This window comes from Misgurnus anguillicaudatus, chromosome 11 (assembly GCF_027580225.2).
Source record: "Misgurnus anguillicaudatus chromosome 11, ASM2758022v2, whole genome shotgun sequence".
Taxonomy (NCBI): domain Eukaryota; kingdom Metazoa; phylum Chordata; class Actinopteri; order Cypriniformes; family Cobitidae; genus Misgurnus; species Misgurnus anguillicaudatus.
In genome coordinates, this window is record NC_073347.2 from 36,421,116 (window position 1) to 36,436,672 (window position 15,557).

At 37.2% G+C, this 15,557-nt stretch overlaps 1 protein-coding gene across 2 annotated transcripts in view; it reads right to left on the reverse strand.

The window, feature by feature from the left end:
* The window catches only part of LOC129415714 (uncharacterized), a 222,285-nt gene that overhangs the window by 150,806 nt on the left and 55,922 nt on the right, over window positions 1-15,557 (reverse strand). For both annotated transcript variants that reach the window (XM_073873599.1, XM_055169813.2), the window contains 5 exons: window positions 13,775-13,828; window positions 9,609-9,644; window positions 7,010-7,039; window positions 3,267-3,293; window positions 2,875-2,928 (listed from right to left, as the gene is read on the reverse strand). In XM_073873599.1, the coding sequence (XP_073729700.1) occupies window positions 2,875-2,928; window positions 3,267-3,293; window positions 7,010-7,039; window positions 9,609-9,644; window positions 13,775-13,828 (201 nt within the window). The remainder of the gene's footprint in view (window positions 1-2,874; window positions 2,929-3,266; window positions 3,294-7,009; window positions 7,040-9,608; window positions 9,645-13,774; window positions 13,829-15,557) is intronic.

Here is a 15,557-nt window from a genome sequence, read left to right on the forward strand (position 1 = left end):
ATACAATGCAATCTACACTCTCATCTAATCGATCAAATAATGTCTTCAAATTGTCTGCAATCTATAGACACCATTTTTCCAATAACAAGGATTTATCACAGACACCAGATAACCGTTTACAAGTAAAACAATATCATATCCCGTTAATCTTTTTAAAGGGGACTTTTCACAAGACTTTTTTAAAATGTCAAATAAATCTTTGATGTCCCCAGAGTACATTTGAAGTTTTACATAGCTCAAAATACCCCACAGATCATTTATTATAAGATGTTAAAATTGCTACTTTTTTAAGCAAAAATGTGCCGTTTTGTGTGTGTCCTTTAAAATGCAAATGAGCTGATCTCTGCACTAAATGGCAATGCCGTGGTTGGATAGTACAGATTAAGGGGCATATAAGATCCCCTTCTGACATCACAGGGGGAGCCAAATTTCAATAAGCTATTTTTTCACATGCTTGCAGAAAATGGTTTACCAAAACCAAGTTACTGGGATGATCTTTTTCACATTTTCTAGATTGATAGAAGCATTTAAATATAAAAAAGGTAAGATTTCATGATATTTCCCCTTTAAATCTTCAAGAAATGTATTTCAACAAACTTTGACAAAACCAAAAAGACCTCCATTACAGAATTTTACTCCATTTGAATATTTTTGTACCCAAACAGGGAATTTTACTGCCAATTCAAGTGTTCCCAACCGGAGCCGATAAAGCGTGGCACCACTCAGATGTCTGTGGTGCGGTACATCACTCAATCCATCACTGCAGTGAAAATGCCCAACAGTGTCATGATAGCACTCCGGTGAACAATCGCTTTCGGATGATAATAAATATTCATTCATTCTGTTGAATGAGTTTAATGCTGCGCTTACAGTCCCTGAGGCAGACCTGAGTGTTCACCTCCATCACAGTGGCATGCATTATTAATACTTTTTATCACGTTCGAGAGAGACAAAAAAGCGACGGTGCGGCATTCGGCACCATTAACCACTTGAGGAGCTGAGATAACATTTGTGCTAACAGGTGTTAGTGCGCCTCTAGTGAAATGGCTCAACAGCTTAGGTCATTCAAATAAGAGTAACACACAACGGCAATTTGTCGCAGGGAGTTGAATATCACATAAGGCTTTTAAGCTGTGAGAAGAACGACAACATCTTTATTTAATCGCTGGTCCGTGGTTTTAAAAGGATAGTTCACCAAAAAATGAAAATTCTGGCTTATTTACTAAACCCCGTGTTGTGTCAAACCTTCCTGAAACACATGAGATTATTTTTTTGTAATAAATCTTATTGTTAAAGGGATAGTTTAACCCTTTGGGGTCTAAGGGGTTTTTAGGGCCCTGGGGAGGTTTTGACATGCACTGACATTTGTGCTTTTTTCAGTTGCTTAAAAACATATTAATGGCAAAAGTCTCATAACACTGCGTTCAGCACAAACTGGGCTACAATATGATATGATCAACATGTATATACATTATGTTTTTTTTTTTTTTTTGAGAGAAAAATTTTTATGCATGGTTTTTGAAAAAGCTGTCTGTTTACTGTTGTTCTAGATCTGTATGAATTTCTTTTTCTGATGTACACAGCTGAAACCATTGACTTCCATAGTAGGAAAAACAAATACAATGGAATTTAATGGGAATCATCAACTGTGTGCTTACCATCATTTATCAAAATATATTTTTCGTCATTCATCACAATACATGACTGTGAGTAAATAATTACTTTTTTGGGTAAACTATCACTTTAACACTTTATAATAAGGAAGTATTTATTAACATTAATAAATGCATTAGTTAATATGAACTAACGGTTAGCAATATAGCTTTTAATAATCTTTTATTGATGTTATTTAAGCCAATATAGTTGTTAATGCTAGTTCATTGTACATTAACTCATTACAATGTTTGATTTAAAAAGAATTAATAAATGCTGAAGTAAACATTAACTGAGATTAATAAATGCTGTAGTATTGTTAATTGTTAGTTCATGTCTATAAATGCATTGAGTAATATTAACAAATGCAACATTTTCTTAAAGTTTATCTGAATGTAAGTTCAATTTACTGCCTTAATAGCTGTGTTTCCATTACCCTTCAAATTGTGCAAATTGACATTGCAAATTTAAAATACAGCCAACGCGTCATTTTTTGCAAAACTGCAATGGAAAAGTTTATTTGCATGTAAGTCACATAATTATTATTTAAAGATGAAAGAAGGTTTGAACTAAAACCTCCCAAAAACACCTCAATAAGTGTCTGCTCTTATGAGGCTTTCCTTGGCATTAATGTTTGGATAACACTCCTACATCTCTTTGATTTAAAATAATCTACTTTCACCTCCAAGAAACACCTGTATGTTGGCGCTGCTAAGTATAAGGGGCTTTCCTTGGCATTAATGGTCGGATAATACTCTTACGTCTCCTTCGGTTAAAAATAATGCCTAGTGCGGTGGATGTGAAATTGGTAAACCTACCAAGATCAGTCGATGTGATGTTTGGAATGACTTATTGCAAGGGCAAAAATTATGGTAGTCGCATATCATCAGTTAATGGAAACGCTGTCATTTCGCAACAGTTTTGTCAACATTTATTTTTTTTAAAATGTTGATTAATATGGCCATGTTGCATAAATCACCACCTTTCTGCTTTCTCCTCTGATGTCTTTGTCAGTCCCCAGTTGACCCAACGATTGAAAATTCAGTCTTTCAATTAGCATAAGACCAGGCCACAAAAAGCTCTCCAAACTTTCCCTTCTTTCAGCCGTATCCACGTTATTCTCAAAGACTTCCCCTGCTGTCACGTCGGTCACATAAACACAGACAGACACACACCGTGGTTGCGGCCCACACAAGCAGTGGCATGCTCCCGTTCACTTACCCGTTTGCCTTCCTTCCCTTCTGCTCCTGGTTGACCGGGCAACCCAGCGTCTCCCTGGGGATGATGGGTAAAGGATCAAGATTGTGGTTCTGAGAAAGCATTTCAGTGCATAAAGCAGAGCGGCCGCAATGTTTGAGTTTACCACCTGTTCGTGGTCATTATTCCCCACAAACTAAATGATCCAATTCAGAAACAACACAAATGTGAGTATGACCGCACAGCAGCTGGCTCTACTTTGACTTCTTTATCGAGCTGTTTAGTAAAGTGCTGATAGACAGATGTTCAGATGGCACATTTACAGCACAATCACCAGTGGGAAGGTGCAATTATGAAGGAAAGCTGTAGGTAATGGCCTGCATTTTTGTCAATTTAAGTGCAGTTGAAGTGCTTACCTTTTCTCCAGGATCACCTTGCAGGCCCTAAACAAAACAAACAGATACATAAATAGAGAGACTCCACAAAACACTTGATTATAAACTCATAACACATATATATGGTACATTTTAGTAAAAAAATATTTATAAACAGGATTACTGTATAACCCGCCATGGCCAATAAACTTTTGCTATCTGGCACCTTTGCTGTTGGCATTTAAAGAGACCATACCACTATGAAAAAAGGCTCACCCACCATTTCTGATGGATTAAGACTAAAAAAAGGGGGTTTATGATAAAAGAGACGCTCACGTTTGCCAGACACTTGCTTAATCTCATGTGTAATCAAGAGTTTAGTGTTAAGTTAGAGGGCCCTATTTTAACGATCTGAAACGCAAGTCCGAAGCGCAAAGCGCAAGTGACTTTGTGGGCGGATCTTGGGCGCTGTTGCTATTTTCCCGGCGGGAGAAATAAGTCTTGCGCCGGGCGCAAATCAATAAGGGGTTGGTCTGAAGTAGGTTCATTATTCATAGGTGTGGTTTGGGCGTAACGTCAAATAAACCAATCAGAACGCTATCCAACATTCCCTTTAAACGCAAGGGCGCAAGTTCCATGGCGGGTTGCTATTATTATGACGGATTTGACAGGCGCACGCCAGGAGTGGTTCACAGCCGAGGAGACCGACGTTCTTGTAAGAGCAGTCAAAGACAGAGAAGTTGTTTTGTATGGGGATAGGAGAAACCCGCCCAAATCAGCGTCGCGGTTAAACAGGCGTGAGAGGAAATAGCCGCAATTGTCTCATCAGCTGCGGCAAGCACTACAATGATGTCAGGAGACGGGGGGATCCCAAGCTTGCCAGCATAAATCGGGCACGCCGGGCACACAGGAGGACAACGCTGTGTCCACCCTCACCGCTGAAAGGGTTTGGGGGCTTTGAAATCGGACACAAGAAACGCAAGCAAGGTCCAACCCCAAAGTACACTTACAAATCAAGTTCACATACATGAAGGTTTCTTATGAAAACATTTTAATTATTATTTAGATAAAATAAACGTAATACAGCCACACAACAAACTTATGAAAATATTTTAATCGTTATTTGCATGATAATTGTTTAACGCTGCCACACAAAATAAATAAAAACTATCACCACAATGCTCACCACAATGATTTCCCTTATCTCATGTATTAATATTTTTTATTGTGATAATTTATGATTAATGATTTCCCTTATCTTATGTTTTTTATTGTAACAATTTATGATTTGCAAAAATAACTGTTGCATCTGTGTAGATTAGATAAGCAATGCGCGTTGTGCACGCTATACATTATGGTCAAGCATGCGCCCTTAAAATAGCGTAATGAACCACGCGCAACGCGCCACTGACTTTAGACTAGTTTTTTTTGGTTAGTAGCGCAATTGTTTTTTGAAACTGCAAAATAGCATAAGAGATGGTTTGCGCCGGAGCACGCCTCCTTTTTTGCGCTGAACCGCCCAGGGAGCGCAAGTTCATTCCCTAGTTTGCCGACATGCGTCTGTGGAGGGAAAAACCCGCTGTGCGCCCATGCAAAATACGAAATGATACATGCGTCACTGACAAAGTCAATTGCGCTGGGTGCAAGATAGGGCCCAGAGTATCTTGTGAACGTGAGCGGCTCTTTTATCATAAATCCTTTCGAAGCGTGGCAGCAGGTCCATATTTTGAAATGACCCATGATCCACATGGTTCACATCATGCAACGAACACATATTTTGACATGACAAACAACACTCAACACTTGTATTGTATTGTATTGTATTGTATGTACGTATGTACGTACTTATGTATGTACTATATGTACTATATGTACTGTATGTACGTACATATGCATGTATGTACGTACATGCATGCATTCATGCACGTACGTACGTCTGCATGCATGCATGCAGACGTACGTACGTATGTATGTATGCATGCATGTATGTATTAGGGGTGTAACGGTACGTGTATTCGAACCGGACCGTTTCGGTTCAGGGCTTTCGGCACGGTGCGCACGTGCACCGAAAGGCCGAATGCATTTTGTGTGCGCCTGTGCGGAACATAATACGTGCGTTTCCGCACAAACATATTAAGTGGCGGAAGTCTCCGCGTTCAGCGCAAGTCTTCTGTCAAACATATAACATAATTCGGCCCGCAGAAAGATTTTTATTTACTTAGTTGTATATCCGTTTGATTATTGATGTAAACGTTTACGTGTCGTATCTAAAAGCGCATGTTAAACGCGTGTCAACGCGCTGCTTTGTTCTTTCAAAAGTGCGTGAGAGGATGCACGTCTTTCGTTGCTACGTATTCATGAGACGCGCTTTCTGTGACAGCGAGAATAAAGAATGCGTGATCAGATTTTTCATCTGCAGATCACGTCAATCATATCATTGTCACAATGCGATCAGCTGGTCGGGACAGAGAAGAGCTGTAACCCGGGCTTACTCAGCTGTTACTCAGCTGCGGAGGGGTTCGTAAGTAAAGTCACAGCTTACATTGATGACACAAGCAAAGATTAGGAGAAACGTGCAAAAGATCAAAGATGGCTATGTACTGTATGCAGCTCACTAATCTCAAAATGAGTGTATAATAAGTATATCATCATGTTGCTTGCTATGCAGTTACACATAGAGCAGTAATATTATTTTTATACAGAGATGGTACATAGCCAATTCAATTCTGTGAGTTAAACAATCCAAAATAAATCAAAACAGAACATTTTTAGTGGCAAAAATGTAGGCTAATAGTTCATAAATGTATTCAGGAATTGAATTTGTTAGTTCAAGGTTTTAGTAGAAAAAGTTTAAGAGAAGGTTAAGATAAGAGTTACCTTCTGTTATAAAATAATGTAAAAAATAACTTTGCAGTAGTATTTTATTTATTATTTTTTCATTTTATATATATTTTATCTGTTATATTTTAATAAAGTGTTTAAAAAAGTGTAAAAAAAATGTTAAAAAAAGTTTAAAGTAATAAACAACCTGCAGTTTAATGTTTGCATTTCTCCCTTACTGTACCGAAAATGAACCGAACCGTGGCTTCAAAACCGGGGTTCGCACCGAACCGTGATTTTTGCGTACCGTTACACCCCTAGTATGTATGTATGTATGCATGCATGCATGGTTTAAAAACAGCGATAGTCAAGGCTGATATATCCTGTCAATCAAAAGAGAACATGAAAATGCAATATATTTGAGCTCTGGGTACAGAAACATCACTACAGTAGTTTAATGTTTAATATTAATGGCCATTATGAAGAACATTCAGAAAATGTTATTAAGTATTTAGTTAATGTAAGTTAATATAACCAGCGCGAACTATCCATATTAGCATCAGCATTGGTAGGTATCAGTCGGAATAACCAGCTATGATAACAGTGGAAACATTTAAAATCGATGCATCTCTAAACTATATCTAATATCTAGGAAATGTTTTAGTGCTTCAGATTTTGACAACAGGACTCCCTTGGCAACATATAGACTACAACGAATCAAGACGTGCCCAAAGTTAAAATGAAGTCATGTATGATAAGCAGTTAGATTTTGAAGAAAAGAAACAAAGGAGAAGAGTGTTGCCTTAATACAATTCTCATGAAATCTGAACAGTTGGTCGTGTTGTAATCAATTTTTAATAAACTTCAAACAGTTGTTCAAGGTAAAAGTGAAATATAGACTATAGACTTTTTACAATTTAAGTATGAATAAATGTATCTGGAATTTTAAATGTGAATCTTTTTACCTGGTCTCCCTTCTGACCTTGCTTTTCAGCCTATAAGAAAGAAGAGAAGTACTTAGAAGTGTTGAATCAAGATGTGGCAATTAAATTCAGCAATAATTGAAGTCAGAACAATAATAAGGTCATCTGTACATGGCACAGTATTAAGACAAACCACATGACCTCTCTCTTAATCTCCTCCTCTCTATCCCAGCCTGTGAAAAATGCAGTGAGGTGTCATCTTTCAAATGGCATCTTTGAAAATACTAACACATCTTAGAAACAGCTGCAAAAATAGCCTTTCACTTCTTGTGTTGGCTATGTGAAAGTCAGAGAACTTTAAATCCTCCTAAAATGTCAGAATGTAAGAGCGGCCTGTGATGTTAGGGATCGTAAACATAAGTGACAGATGTCTAAAATGCCAACATCCATAAAAGCACACAAAAATTCCTAAAAACAAATCAAAAGAAACATTCAGGATGGCAGGTATACATGATGTGTTAGCAAATGGTGAAAAAAACTTTCAGTGTAGTTTTCCAACAACGATGTTTTCTAAGCAATAAAGCTGTTTGAAATGCTTTGACCCACACTGGATTTACAAGTTGACTACAGGACAGGCGGGCATGTTGACGGCTCATGCTTTTCAATCTCTGCTATGTCCTCATAAATGTAAAATTAGAAGAGTAAATAACCATTAGGGCTTGATATAGATTCACTGGGGTTGGTTTACTGTTTAAGTTACATACAGTAAGGAGGCAGTACTGTAACGTCACGCACAATGAACATATGTCCATCTTTATATCGGAAATGACCTGACAGATGTGATTATCTACATGTGCTTTACTTCACCATCCTGCTTGTTTTGTGAAAATGTGTATTTTAAAATCATGTCAAAATAAAACACCTCTTCACACCATTTAACTTCCACAGTCAGAAAATTGAAAAAAAGTGCAGATGACAAAAATAATGCACAGGGTTTTTTAGAGGGTATTGTGCTCCGTCCCCATAGTTTACACTACAACAAATGGCAATGAACATCCATTTTGAAAGTTGTTGTGTTTGAGACTCAATCTTTGTTTTAAAACAGGGAGCCAGGGAACATTTGATGGTCCCTGGTGGTATTATTAGGAGTCCACCAAACACTGTATCTTTTTTGTTATTTGGACCATGTTTTACCCATTTTAATTTCTTAGTAAATAAATGCAAATAAAAACATTATTTTTATCAAGACTTTTGCAGAAATGTTGTCGATAGTTGGCAGAATGAAACAAAAATTATAATTTTACTTAAACACATATCTATAAATTATTAAGCCCCTAAGGTGACATTGGAGTAAAAAAAATCTAAAGTTTAGTTTCATGTGCTCACGTGAAACTTTCACTTGCGCATGTGAAAGTTTCACGTGATCAGGCGATAGTTTCACTTGCACACGTGAAAGTTTCACATGAGCACGCAAAACTAAACGCAGTAGTTTCACGTGCGCATGTGATAGTTTCACGTGAGCACTTGATAGTTACACGTGTGCACGTGAAACAAAACTTTATTTAATTTTTGCTTTATGTCCCCTTAGTGGCTCTGTAATAAATTGTAAATAAATTAATGTATATTTGGTCTGTTAATTTTTTTTCTGTGGCTGCACACACACCCACACCCACCCACCCACACACACACCTACCCACACACACACGCACGCACGCACACACACGCGCACACACACATACTTACACACACTGTGTATACTAAAAACGATTATTTTAATATCTTTGTAACTTAACCATCAAAACAAAATGTAAATCAAGTCTTTATTTGATACATGTAGCTCCTCCTTTCTATCCATTAAAGGACCATTGGCCTGAAAAGGGTTAAAGACTTCCTGTACTAAAACATTTTCACCTCACATGAAAGCATGACAACATTCATCTATACCTTCACATCGCAAAACAATGGCGCTTCAATCAGTTTTGTATCTTGTCACACAAATCAACATTCAGTGTGATACATTGTTTCCTTTAATTGTGACGCTTTGTTAACACTGCATTAGAATGTGACAGCATACATCCCACTGTGATGTGACTTTGTTACAGTGAAAAACAGCTAGCTAGGCAACATTCAATATAACTAACTGATAACACAGTACGGGGACCACCACAGTGGTTGGGGGGTGTAAGCCAGTAGGAGCAAGCTAATACAATTGATAAAAAATGACCAAAACCGTCTTTCCAGGAATAATATTGACTTATAACAATAAGACCAGAAACTGAATAATGTTAAATGTTAAGAACTCGGGCAAGTAAGTGCATCCTGCTTTTCGTGGATAGTAGGTTTATATCAGGCAATAGGTTTATTTTTCGTCTGCATGCCACCGGCCTCTCTTACTGTATTCAGATTGTAACACGACACCATAACGTCTAAGCATCTTTTCCCATCGATGCCAGCCAGAAGTAGTTTCACAATCCTGTAATTTCATCCCTCAGTAAAGACTCTCTATTAAACTCAGCTCAGTACTACACTACGCCATAATGCAGATCCTGTAAAACGTCCTATGAGTCTCTTTCAAAACGAAATAAAAACTGTTGTTTCATGCAGTTTTAAGCGTTGTTGTAGGGTGGAGTGAGATACGTACCGAGAAAGTCCCCAGACCTGATGTGCCAGGGTCTCCCTGCAAAAGACACTCAAATTTAGAGGAGCAATTACAGTACAAAAGAAAGCAAGTAAATTGATGAAATATTAAAATAATGCAGTAAAAGTATTCAAAACATTTGAAGCAACAAAACATGAAAAGCAGATCTTATTGATATCATTGTGAAAAACTACAGCAGACCTGCTTTACCGTGCGAGGCACGTGAGGTTGCTTAAAGATAAAACACACTTTTTTTTAAATAATTTATTTGATTGGGACAGTACATGTTAATGAACAAGCATGACAATCATACATGTAAACATGCCGGATTATAGCGAAACGCTAATTTCCATCCGTAGTCCCCGTAGTCTACTTAAGTGCCAATAAAATATAATGTTGATAAAGGAGACTGAAGCAGTTGTAGTAGTAATGTTGTCATATGAGGAGCTTAGTAGACTGTCTGAGGGATAATGATAGAAACTAATGATATGACACGCATATGTGTGCGTATGTGCTCCTCGAATCAAGTTTCAATAAACAAACGTCAGTGAACCTTTTGACTAAAACAAACCTTACACAAATTGAATTTAAATCCAGAAATATAAAGGGGTGAACATTTAAAGTCTGAACATTTGCTGTAGGTTTGAAGAGAATGACGCGTCTATCCGACTGTCAGGTTTAATTTAAACTACAGACTTTTCTCCCACCCACCCATCCATCCTCCCACCCAGTGAGATGAGATATACGCAGTAAAAACTGGTTATTTTCTGCAGTAGCACAGAGGAGCTCATTAGAAGTTCAAGGCTTGAAAATGCAGCATTGACAATTACATACAAGCAGGCAAACAAAGGAAGCAGATAAGCCAGAAAGAAGCGAAAAACACATCGGGTAAAATGGCAGCTAATTAGAGAATAACATCAGATCTATTGTTTGAAAAGCAGTCCTGCTGTGGTCTTGTAAGAAGCCAGGGAATCAGATTTTACAGAAAGCTCTGTTTTACATGCCATTAACTCAAGTCAAATCTTTCCTGTTGTGAATCCCACATTTGTGGAGCTGGAAAATTTAGAAGGAACTCCAATGCATCCTAGGCTTTATCCCGAGGGGCAACCTTCCGATCTCTCTGATGAAGCCAATACGGAAGTGATTTAAACTGCAATTCATCGACTGGCCACTTGAGGCTCCAAAAGGGAGTTAATTCCCATAGACCTCCATGTTAAAATGGCCGGCCAACTTTACAGTAAAAATAATATGTTTACAGCCTGGTACAAAATAGTTTTTGGTCTGTACACTGTAAAAAAATCCATAGAAATTGCAGCTGGGTTGCCGGTAACTTACAGTAGATTTACATTTATGTTTTTTACTGGCAACATTTTGCTCAAAGTTAAATGAACATTAAACATTTACAAGTCTTTGTCTTTACAGAGTAAAACTAAAAAACAGCATCAAGCAAAGCATTCTGGAAAACAAAATCTGAAGCAAAAAACTGAAAAAGGTTGATGATGATTTCTGCTTCCCAGAATGCTTTGCATGAGGCTGTTATTGTATAGTTTTATTCTGTAAAGATAGACTTGTTAATATTAAAAAAAATCAACTTTGAACAAACTCTTGCCAGTAAATAACATACATTTAAATCTACGGTAAATTACCGGCAACCCAGCTGCAATAACATTGTAATTTCTACGGATTTTTTTTTACAGTGTATAGCTAATTTTGCCCTTCATGACAAATGTGTGTGTGTGTGTGTGGGGGGGGGGGGGTTAACTCATCCGTTTTAATTATATTAAGCCTGCATAAGTTCTGCATAATTAAGGGCGTGGCCACTTGAGTGATGGTTGAACAGCCACTGCTGTCATTACTGTCACCACTAGGTGGGTGTGGTTTCAGCAACCAGTCACCTCAGCTTCACCCATGTCCCGCCTCTTTACCCATTTTCGGATATCTGTGAGTGATGCGCGGTGACACGCGGCTAAGATGGCGATCCGCCTACTTTAAGCTTCAAAAACGATGTTCAGAAACCTATGGGTGATGTCACGGACACTACGTACATCTTTTATTACAGTCTATGGTTTATCCTAATCCCAGACTAAATTGTCTGTTTGAGCTGGCTTAATTTAAAAACATCTTGTACTGACATATCTTAACACATCTGTGCTATTGTTTTGCCTTGAGATGCACACCAGGATTGTTTTTATACACTGCAAAAAATGACTTTCTTATAGCATTTTTGTCTTGTTTTTAGTAAAAATATCTAAAAATTCTTAAATAGAGATGTATTTTCTTGATAAGCAAAATGACCTAGGAAAATAAGTCTAGTTTTTAGACAAACATTATATATTTTAAGTGAATATGTGCATAAAACAAGCAAAATAATTGCCAATGGGGTAAGCAATAATAATAATGTTTATTTTACATAGTGCCTTTCAACAATCTCAAGGACACTTGAATTAAGTGTTTAAGAAAAACTTTTTTTTGCTCACCCCATTTTGTTTGTTTTATGCACAAATTTGCTTCAAATAAAGTACAAATATCTCTACTTCTTAAATCAAGACAAAAATACTAAGTCATTTTTTGTAGTGTAAGGTTTGTTTGTAAAAACAACTTAAATTCTTAATATAACTATAAGGCTTAGTCCTGGATTAATCTAAAACCCTGTACTGGAAGCCGGCTCCACATGTGTTAAAGGGATAGTTGTGAAAATGAAGTGAAAGTAAAGTAAAAATGTTCATGCAAAAATGAAATTGTCATTATTTACTCATCCTGTACTTGTTGAAAATTTACTTCAATTTTAAGGAAGGTACTTTGAGCAATGATTGTAACAAAACAGTTTTGGAGCACCATTGACTTCTATTGTATTTTTTCCTACTATGAAAATCAATGGTGCTTCAAAACTGCTTGATTACAAATGTTCCTCAAAGTATCTTCCTTTGCATTCTGGAGAGCAAAGAAATTTAATGACATTTCAATTTTTGCTGAACTATCCCTTCAGCACGGATAGCGAGGTCATGACATACCTATCCAGAAAGATTTGTTTACATGACAGATATCTTTGATCGTTCATGGTGGTTTTGACAGTTCAAATCCGATTTGAAGCTTGCAACATAAACATGCACATCAACCCAATTGCTTTAGCATTCATGTAAATGCTCCAGTATGTGCAGATTTAAATGATTTCATTTTGATTGAAGCAAATGGTCTCCATGTAAACATCACTGAAGTAAGACTCCCACTGCAATTGCAAACCCATTTTTTGGTTTATTTTTACAAACCGAAGGGCGAGTCTGTGAAACTGAATAGCATGCCACAGAAGCTGTCAATCTGAAGTTCAATCTACAACATTGCTTTAATATTTACAAACAATCTCGATACCAGTACATTTTCTTGTTTGCTTGTCTTCTTACATTGCGCTTTCCCTGCCATATATATGTCAGATGGCTCATTTGACTTGCAGTAACAAAATTGGCTTTCCATCTTACAAATTCTATCAGCGTTCCATGTGGTTGATTTAGTGATGCATCGGCTACATGTACTGCACAGCACAAGCAATATAAGCAACGCGATCAATGATTCAATATAGACATATTTCTTTGTCCAATCAGCAGTCACGCTTCTTTGAGGTTTTTAGTAAATCAAGCTTGTTGTGTAAGAATCTATAAATAACCATTTCATTCTGCAACCCATGACTGATTCAAACAGTTAGTGACAAAGCCTGTCTTGGCTTTGATGAAATATCACATTGCATTACAATATGGGAAAATTGAAAAAATGTAGTATCCTGCTGATGCTAAATACATCACTGTTTTGGGACTTTGCACATAGCCATTCCTGTATGTCTGTCTAAAAATCCCATATATGAACATTGAGTTTTAATGGGTTATAAACAGGGGTGCACATAACGTTTTTGGCCAGGGTCACAAAGGAGCACCGGAGATGTTGATTGGCATTCACACTATTGGAGATGTGGCTTTAAAGTTGCACGCAAACAAACTTATTAAACAACGCATGAGTAAAGTATGGACAGTTTCAACACAGTGTGATATTAAAACATATTTACAACGAGTTTTCATTTGGATGTGACTTTCATTGTACACAGAAATAAACACTCAAAGATCACAGGCACACAGTGTGTAAAGATGCTTTTAACAGTAAATCAAACTTGTTGGAAAACTTACTTTATCACCTTTAACACCAGGTGGCCCTTGAGGTCCAGGATCTCCTTTCAAACCCTGAGGAGACACAAGGAACGGCAACTGGGTTAATCACAGGATCCATTTCCTAGCAGCATCCTGACAAGACAACTTGTAGTACAATCTTTCCAGCCAGGGGACAACGTATCGGTTTGCGTTCCCCCTGCGGTAGTTATGAATTCAGCTGGGATCCAGTCCAACAATCTTTTAGTAAAAATCATGTCGCATGTCTCGAGAGCATGCGGTGAACCGCTACGTCTTATCTCTGTCAGCGAGTGTCTGAGGGAGTTGAGGTGGCCTCGTTTAAAAGACAAATCTCTTCCCTTTACTTCTGCACTTTTCTCTGTGAAAGATTAGCCATAATTGCTTACTGTAAACCAGTGGTTATTAACCTGCCACCCAGTAATAAAACAAACAAAAGAAAGATTGAACTCGGGACTCAAAACCATTTCTGGTGATCAGATTCATTCGTCACGCTGCCTATGTGGCCACGCCACCCACACTGCTAAAATTCATGGCATCGTCTTGGAAGGGTTTTTCAGACACACGGGCATACTGCATTATAATTCTCAAGTCAAGCTTTCATTTTTAAGTTACATTTTTCACATCTTTAAAAGAAAAAGTTTGATACTTTTAACACTCAATTACACTAAGGTGCTGTGCTACACAATGCCATCAAAGACCAAACCAATTTCAGCTGTATGGTACCATAATTAACCTTTAACACCCCAAAAACCTTCCTGTTTTACAAAAGATTTTTTGACATTTAAAAAGTTCTTTAGACTACAAAAAGGTAAGAAACATATTTTCCAAAAAATCATGGACTAAATAAAAAACGGTTCTTTTACTGCATCACTCATTCTGTTTTCATTACCGTCCAAATAGCGCTAATTTAAATTGCAGAAAAAAACCTGTTCAAATGGAAACATGTCAATTTTGCAAAAACTCGCATATATGGCAGAACATTTTTCAGGCAATTTAATGAAAGTAATATATATCAAAATTGCAATGGTTTAAACACATTAACATCACCTGACGTGCGTAAAAGTCACATGATCATTCTTTGAAAAGGCAAAATAGCATAATGATGGGAAAATTAAGCTTTTCGAAGGTTCAAATTAATTTAAACAATTACTTTGAAAAATGATTCACTGTTTCGAAACGCTCGAAACACCTAAATATGGCGCCAACTGCTGGTAAAAATGTTGTAAAAGCAACAAAATCTCAGTTCAAACATTTTACACTTTTTACACAATAATTTTAACTCTTTCCCCGCCATTGACGAGTTAATTCGTCAATTAAGAGAAAACGCTTCCCTGCCAATGACTGAATGTATTTTTTGGCTTTCCACAACTTATAAAACCCAGAAGTATCACCCAAAGGCAAACAGCTGTATGTCCGTGTAAGTTTTGATCATCGCTCTGCATCTGATTTCTATCAAGAGTCCTTCACAAAAATGGAATTATCTCAGCTTTTTGCTCAAAATGATAGTGTTATCAGTCAAAAGGATGAATGTTATATGAACTTGCATAATAAAAATGACCCGATTTCACCTAACCATATTAGACACTGGTCAATGGGTTCACTTTATGATCAATTCCCCCTTGTGATGAACCATCTGGTTTCAATGAAGTCTAATTTGCTCAAATCACGTGACTTGGCCAGTTTGAAACACGCTCCGAACCACTAATTCAAAACAAAAGATTTGTAAATGTTTTGAGGCTTCATGAAGCAATGATTCAAAATCGTCCATCACTAAAAGAGCATA